This window comes from Octopus bimaculoides, chromosome 25 (genome assembly GCF_001194135.2).
Source record: "Octopus bimaculoides isolate UCB-OBI-ISO-001 chromosome 25, ASM119413v2, whole genome shotgun sequence".
NCBI classification, from domain to species: domain Eukaryota; kingdom Metazoa; phylum Mollusca; class Cephalopoda; order Octopoda; family Octopodidae; genus Octopus; species Octopus bimaculoides.
The window spans coordinates 21,754,536-21,763,418 of NC_069005.1; the positions used below are offsets into that span (position 1 = coordinate 21,754,536).

Below are 8,883 nucleotides of genomic sequence, written 5' to 3' on the forward strand. Positions count from 1 at the left end.
TATATACATGCACACACACACGTACATACATCTGTGTTGGTCTGTTTACATTGCCATAACTTAGTGGTTCAGCAAATGCGATCAATAGAATAAGTACCAGGGTTTGATTCATTCAATTAAGAATTCTTCAAGGTCGTGCCCCAGCATGGCTGCAGTCTAATGATTGAAACAAGTAAAAGATAAAAGATATATATGTATGTATGTATGTATGTATGTATGTATGTATATACATATTATCACAATACATGTGAGTGTGTGTATGTGTATATATATATATGTATATATGCACATATACATACATGCTGTCACAATATGTGTGTGTGTGTATATGTAGGATGTTTTTCTTTACAACCCATTTTTGAAATTTAAGCCTTTATTATAATAGAAAGGATCCTTTATGAATCAACTTTAGCACACATTAAATTCGAGAGGGATTGGATCCTTGATGAGGTGTGTTTGTGAAATTTTAGATATTTTAGCCCCTATATTATTTCTACCATTTGGAGTGACAGGAACAGTACAGCACCCAGTCCCACCCCCTTTCTTTTATCTATCTGAAGTTTCTTTCTCTATAAGTCACCATTAAAATTTTCAATTTTTTTAATTATGAATCTAATTATGTCAATTTTTTGCTTTTAGAAAGAGGGAGGTTGGCTTTTTCCTTTTGTTTTTTTTTTTTCTTCTCTAATTTATTCTCTTGTATCTAAACAGTTTTAATTTTTACAATTTTTTGATAAAAATATTTTAATAAGTTTAATTTATTAATCAAGATTAAAACTGAAAATTTCTATTCAATGTTTATTAATTTTTTCAATTTGATTGATTAATTTTTATTCAAATTTTATTAACTTAATTTATGTTAATATATTTTTTAAACATTACTTTTTATTTCATTCTTGTAATAAATTTATTGTTTTTATTTTTCTGTTTGTAACAAGTTTTAATTAATTTTACTAACAATAGATAAAAAAAAATATACAAATTCTACTGATCACTTAAAATTTTTATCTAAATTTCTAATTGATTTTATTAAGTTCATTAATTTAATTTGAGTTTTTAAAACTGATTAAATCTTTTTATTCCATTTAAATAGAATTAATTAATCCTCATTTTTTGTTCTTTATGAAGAAATAGAATAATTTCGAAGACATATATAACTTTAAAAAACAACCAAAACAAGAACAAATTTTGCTGTCCTTTTCATGATATTCCTTCATACAATTTGTTCTAGTGACATAAATATATTATTTGCTGGCTAGATTTGAATTTTCCATTTAAACTGGCTCAATTTACATTGCTATTCTGATGAACTCAGGAATTTTCATGAAGAATGCTTTTGAGGTGTGAATGAATGGCTATTTAAACATGCTTAGCTCTGGTTTCATTTCATTGCATTAGGCTGTGTTGTTCGTCTATCACAGGTAACATTACAAACAACTTAATAGATTGATTGAATTGTATGTGTTGAGGTCTTCAGTTCAATTGGGCCCCCCAAGTCTATGGTCTTTGGCAGTGAAATCAAGAAAGGATAAACCATTACAACTGTCCAGCATGGTGAACTTATTGGTCAGAGCTGGTTAAACCCACCCCTGGTGAATGTCACCACAAGTACAAGCAGTATTGAATTAGGATAAATATATTTCTCTGCTCAAATTTTAATTGATTTTGAACACCTAAGGGCATTTTCCGAAACCCTATTAACTTACCAAATTTTGTCACTACATCTATATACATTAATAACACACTGGAAAAATTGCTAAAAATCATTATTATTGTTTTAATATCAATTATTCCATTCTTTTAAGGGTTAGATGAACTTCTTTGGGGCAGATATTCTCTGGTCAAATGCCCCTCTTGTTGCCAACCTTCATCTTTTCCCAAGCAAAGTAATATTTCACCCATGGCCAAACATGTTTTTGTATAAGTTTGGAAACAAAGGCCACCTTTTGCATGATGATGATACTTATTTCCAACCATTGTGCAATGTCAAGATATAAGTAGATGCCTCCCCACACTTATATAGTTGGCTTCTTTTAGTTTCCATCTACTGAATCCAGTTGCAAGGCTTTGGTTGGGTAGGAGCTATGGTAGAAGATACCCAAAGCACTATACATAGGAACTGAACCCCAGACTATATGGGTGGGCAGTGAACCTTTTGACCACACAGACACACCTGTACCTCAAGCATAACGAAAAAAATTTACTCCATCAAAACAAAATGGAAAAAAAAAAAAGCAAAAGCAAAAACATACCATGCATACACCTTGCAACCTCCCCCTATCTATGTATCTATGTATATCCTCCTCGTACACATGTACCTATGAAAATAGTATCATTGTCAACTAGATATAAATATTTTTTTTAATAAATAAGTTTCAAAATATCAAAGCTACTGTATAATTTATATTGATAATGAGTGTAGAAAATGAGAAGGCAACAGAAATAGTAGCGCATGCTCTGAATACCTTAGTCCTTAGTGTGTGTTGTTTGTGTTGTATCGAGTGGAATTTATAAACCCTATTCCTGCTTAACGGACATCGTAATTAATTTCAACGTTACGTCATATTAAATTAATGTTTATGACAGTATATTGTGGTTCATAATGTAGAAACATATCAAAATTGCATGAAATAGTATCAGTTAATAAATATTCCTTGGATATATACTGATAGGAACGCACATAAATTATCAGCTCCTCACAGCGCCACTGCGGCACATTTCTATGCTGTTTTTCGCTTTACTGCTCTATCAACAAAGCTGGACAATATTTCACTTATTTTTTTTTGTTGTAATTGTTTGTAGTTGTTTTTTTTATTTTATTTTATTTTATTCATTTTATTTTATTTTTTTGTCAGTTATTGTTATATTTTTTTTCTGCAATAGTTTTTCATTTTGTATCAATTGCATTAGCTTTTCAATTATGTTTCACCTTGTTTTTAATTTTTTTTTCCATCTCTTGCTCACCTTTCTCTGAAAATTTTGCAGTAAATGATTTTATCATCATTCTCATCATCATCATCATTATTATTATTATAGCTATTAGTACTGTTACTTTTGTTCTTGTGGTAAATAGCATCTATTGAGCTGATTCAACCAATACAGTTAAACCAATGTGTGTGTTTGTGTGTGTGTATGCACACACATACACACAAATGAATGGAATGGGTAATATATATATATATAATGTATGATGCATTTGGGAAAGGCATTTTTCATACCAATTTGTAGATTATTATTATTATTATTATTATTATTATTATTATTATTATTATTATTATTAAGGTGGTGAGCTGGCAGAATCATTAGCATGTCGTGGAAAATGCTTAGCAGTATTTTGCTGATCGCTAGATCTGAGTTCAAATTCCACTGAGGTTGACTGTGCCTTTCATCCTTTTGGGGTGGTCAATAAATTAGGTACCTGTTGAAACACTGGGGTCAGTGCAATCGACTAGTCCTCTCCCCACAATCTCAGGTCTTGTGCCTGTAATAGAAAGGATTATTATTATTATTATTATTATTATTATTATTAGGCAGTGAGCTGGCAGAGCCGTTAGCCCACTGGGTAAAATGCATAGTGGCATTTCATCTGTCTTTATGTTCTGAGTTGAATGTCACCAAGGTCAACTTAGCCTTTCATCATCCGGGCTCGATAAAATAAGTACCAGTTGAACACTGGGGTTGATGTAATTGACTTATCCCCTTCCTCAACATTACTGGACTTGTGCCAAAATTTGAAATCCTCATCATCATCATGATTATTATTATTATTATCATCATTATTATTATTATTATTATTATTATTATTATTATTTACTGGTTGATGTTGTATTTGTAATCCAATTATCCCAATAAATTAGTTTTTGAGTATTGCAATTACCTTAATTATCATTTGTCATAAGTGATAACCTTGATAGTAGAATGTAGGATTTTGTTACCTTTTTATATTATATATATATATTTTTTTTGCTTAAAATCTAACGAGCATTTGTTATTGATTTTTCTCTCTTCTGGAGCTGATAGATTCTAGTAATACCCGTAATACAATGGTCATTATGCACATAGTTGTAACCTACTGTGTTGGTGGATTACCACTGAGGACTTTTACATTATATTGATATCCCTCAAGTAATGTTTATGCTATAGTGTTGTCCATGGAGGCACATGGCTTAGTGGTTAGGGTGTTGGACTCTTGATCATAAGATTGTGGTTTTGATTCTTGAACAAAACACTTCATTTCACATTGCTCCAGTCCGTTCCACTGGCAAAAATTTATTAATCCTGCAGTGGACAGTCCAGGTGGGGAATTTATGTGCCATTAAATCGAGAAATTGGCCATTATGAGTTGGCATGATTTACTTTTTCTTTACCTTATAAATGATGATGAAGATGATATTCTACTAAATTTTTCATTGTTTCAAGATTAATTGAAACGAAGGCCGTCTATTTCAACAAATATTGTAGCAAAAGACTTAAAGCAGTGGTCTGTATTCACTACAGTTTGGTGATCTAACCCTTTAGCATTTAACCTGGCCATATCCAGCCTAAATATGCTGTCTTACATTCAAACTAACCAGATCCAGCCTCCCTTACCTATCCTACAATGTCATTCTAAAAGTAAACAGTCATACCATCAAAATTTCAAAGCTATGAGACGATGCATGATTAATTTAAAACAATATGAATAAACAGGGCTTACATTTGATAGAGTAATTGAATGCTAAACGGCTAAAGCAGCAAGAATGAAATACTGTGGATAATGTGGCAGGATGAAAATGGTTAGGCATCAGGCTGGCTAACTGTTGACTAGGGTACGGGTTTTCAAACGGGCAGCTACCAGTTGTACCATCTCCTGAAATATTCTCTGTGGAATTTTTTGACTGCTCTTCATCATTTTTTAATGAGAAGACAAAGTAAAAGTAGGATTTGCATCCATAATTCTTTCTTGCTTGTAATTCAGGGTACTGTAATTTTAGTGGGAGTGAGTTCTTGACAAATTCCATTTGAGAACTGGTTTCAATTCTCTTGTCAGAATGGCTTGATTTTACTGTAGTCTCAACCATTTCCTGGAACAGTATGAATATCACAACTTCACAAGCTGCCCCAAGAGAATGAAAGGCAAAGTTGTCCTTAGCGGTTATGAACTTAGAACATAAAGAGCTGCAACAGATACCATAAGGTAGTTTGTCTGATGCTCTACCAGTTCTGCCAGTTGTCTTCCTTGATGATGATGATAATGAATATACTAGTCGTTTCTAATTTAGGTACGAGGTCAGCAATTTTGGAATTGAAGGGTTTAGTGGTTATCATCAATCCTAGAATTTAATCAGTACCTTAGTTAAGAAAACTAGAACCTTACTTATAAAAACTGGAAAGATGTAAGGCAAAGTTGATCTTGGCAGGATTTGAACCCATATCATAAAAGGCATGGGACTAATGAGGGGATCCCATATAGCATTTTGTCCATCCAGTGCTTTGTCACAAGAACTAGCATAAATTACAAAATCAGTGGTAGGGTCCTCCCAGAATCAGTTATGGTAAATAAAAAGGGGAAAGTGGAGGGTGGGACATGAAAAGCAACAGTGTATAAATAATAATAATAATAATAATAATAATAATAATAATAATATGAATAATAATTCTAAGGGAGAATAATTTTGAGCTGGGAGAAACATTAGTATCTGGACAAAATGTTTAGTGGTATTTTGTTTGTTTTTATGTTCTGTGTTCAAATTCTGCTGAGGTCGATTTTACCTTTCATCCTTTCTGGGTCGATAAAAATAAGTACCAGTTGAGCACTAGGGTTGATGTTAATTGACTTACCCACTCCCTGAACTTGCTGGTCTTGTGCCAAAATTTCAAACCAATATCAATAATAATTCTTTTTACTATAGTTACAATTCCTGAAATTTTGGGGAAGGAGGTTAGTTGATTACATTAACCTCAGTGCTCAACTAGTACATATTTCATTGACCCCAAAATGATGAATGGCAAAGTTGAACTCAGCTGAATTTGAACCCAGGAGATAGAGACAGAGGAAATGTTTCTAAGCATTTTGTCAAGCATGCTACTGATTCTGCCAGCTCATTGCTTTGATAATAGTAAAAATGATAATGATAATAATAATATCTATTGCATATTTATTCCATGGTAAAAAAAAAAAAAAAATTTTCTCAAAAATACAATGTTATTTTTCCCTAACATGCAAATGTTACAAACAACGACTTTTAGAGAAAACAAGAATTATATGATTTTTATTATTTTTTAAAATTCCTTGTTCTTTGCAGACAAAGACTGGAGCTGATGCGAGAAATGTACCACAATGAGGCTGAGCTTTCCCCTACTTCACCTGAACCAAGCATCGATAACATGACTGGTGGTGATCCGTTTTATGACCGCTTTCCCTGGTTTCGTCTTGTAGGAAGGTACATTCATATCTCTTCTTTTACTTCTCCTTCATTGTTTTCTTCTATAAAAGTTAAATTGTGTGTATGTGTGTTCTGAGTATCTATCTTATATATATGTTTGTGTGTGTGTGTGTGTGTGTGTGTGTGTAAAATATCCCTTTTTTAAGGAGATATTTGAACATGTCTAATGACACCCATGTCTTGAATCCATTTATTTGTCACAATCTAATTTGTGTGTTGCTATAACTTGCATCGAATATATAAGCAAGCATGTGTGCATAAATGTATATGTATCTGGTATGTGTGTGTATATAAGTGCATGAATGATGTGTATGTGTGTGTGTATATATATATATATATATATATATATATATATATACACACACACACAAACAGAGAGAAAGAGAGGTCAGTTACTGAATAACAAAAGAACAGAAATTATGTAGCCATCTTCATTAGCTTACAGCTGTTTCGTCTATGAAAAGCAATGCATACGGAACTGACTGCTTGTGTGCCACACCCTATATCTTCCTTGGAGTCAAAATATATAAAGTGTATTTGTCTATATATTTGTGTGTGTCGGTGTGTGTGCATACGTATATCAAATGTTATTTCCTTAAATATGTTTGTTAAATTATTCTTTTCTGTTTTATTCCTTCTCCACCCAAAACACCGAAACAGATCCTTTGTATACTTGAGTAACTTATTCTATCCGGTTCCTTTGGTACATCGTGTTGCCATTGTCAACGAGAAAGGAGATGTGAAAGGATACTTATGTGTGGCTGTCCAAGCTGTGACAGGTAAGACATTTGGTCCGTTCTTCGCATTCTGCTGACCAAATACTCTGTAGAATAAAGTTCCTTATCACCATTATCAACACCACTACCACCACCAACACCATTATCATTACCACCATCACCACCATCGTTTTCATAATCATCATAATCACCACCATCATTATTATCATCATCATCGTTGTCGTCATCAAGGGTCTGTCTTTCATGCTGGCATGGTTCAGGTGGTTTCACAAGATGTGATGAAATAGAGAACTGTTTTGAGCTCCAATGTCTACTTTGGCATGGTTTTCATGGCTGGATGCCCTTCTGAATCTCCAATCACTTTATCACTTTACCTTGTGTACTAGATGCTTTATTTAATGACACTGGCACTAGCAAGGTTGCCAAGTAACTCCTATGACAAAGAAAATGCTTCCTTGACTGAGTTGTGTTGTAATAGAGAGCATGGTGGCTTTATGCCAGATACTCTGAGGCTAAAGTTAGAGTATGAAACCAAATTCTTTTTTTGTATATTTAGCATTTAAACCGGCCATGTTCAGACAAAATATCCTATCTGTTTTATAGATGTTTTTGATCTAGTTTGGATTCTTTGCCATCAAATTTGAATTCTTTACAATCAAATTTGCATTCTTTACCATCAAATTTGCATTCTTTACCATCAAATTTGATTGCAAAAAATTCAAATTTGATGGCAAAGAATCCAAACTAGATCAAAAACATCTATATATTGAAACTGGTCAGATCCGGCCTGTCATACTTACCCTATGGCACTCTGTTAGTTATGACAACGAGGGTTCCAGTTGATCCGATCAATGGAACAGCCTGCTCATGAAATTGATGTGCAAGTAGTTTTCAGCGTGACACAAAATGTGACAAGGCTGGCTCTTTGAAATACGGATACTGCTCATTTTTGCTGGCTGAATAGACTGGAGCAACATGAAATAAAGTGTCTTGCTCAAAGACACAATGCATCACCGGGAATTGAACTCACAACCTTGTGATCATGAGCTGAATACCCTAACCATTATGCCACTTGCCTTCACCACTTACCCTATAATATTACTACAAAATAATGCAGGACTAAGTCAAATCAATGTGAATAAATAAGCATAAAATTTGACAGAGAAATCTGAATGTTAAAGGGTTAAATTTCATTTCTGGTAATGAATTCATGTCTTGGGTGCAAAGTACGTGGGTTATTTACAGAGTGGAAATAAATATTATGCAAAAGAAACATGTTTTTTTTTTTTTTTTTTTTTTTTTTTTTTTTTTTTTTTTTTCTTTTTTATAGAAAAAGAGGACACTGTTGATTATGCTCCAGGAATCAAACAATCTGGAAATGCCAAAATATCTTTTGATGACGATAACTACTTTGAAAAGGTGCGTTCAATTTACTTTGACTGTCTACCTGAACACACTTGGTGTGTTTACTTGTGTGTACATATATATGTGTATGTGCTAGTGTTCATGTATGTGTGTGTGTGTGCATATATGTATATATACATATGTATGTATACACACATGTATCTTAGAGACAATATATATGGGTACTATATATGCATACATATATGCATATATATAAATGCATACACATGCAGATTACTTGTGTGTATGTGTGTAGATATATACATGTTTGTATATATATATATATATATATATATATATATATATATATATATATA

General features: G+C 32.6%; 1 protein-coding gene across 10 annotated transcripts in view; it reads left to right on the forward strand.

Annotated features, from left to right (window-relative positions):
* The window catches only part of LOC106880568 (kinesin-like protein unc-104), a 305,280-nt gene that overhangs the window by 235,299 nt on the left and 61,098 nt on the right, over window positions 1-8,883 (forward strand). For all 10 annotated transcript variants that reach the window (XM_052976565.1, XM_052976570.1, XM_052976569.1 and 7 more), the window contains 3 exons: window positions 6,285-6,422; window positions 7,086-7,204; window positions 8,493-8,581. In XM_052976565.1, coding sequence (XP_052832525.1) covers window positions 6,285-6,422; window positions 7,086-7,204; window positions 8,493-8,581 — 346 coding nt within the window. The remainder of the gene's footprint in view (window positions 1-6,284; window positions 6,423-7,085; window positions 7,205-8,492; window positions 8,582-8,883) is intronic.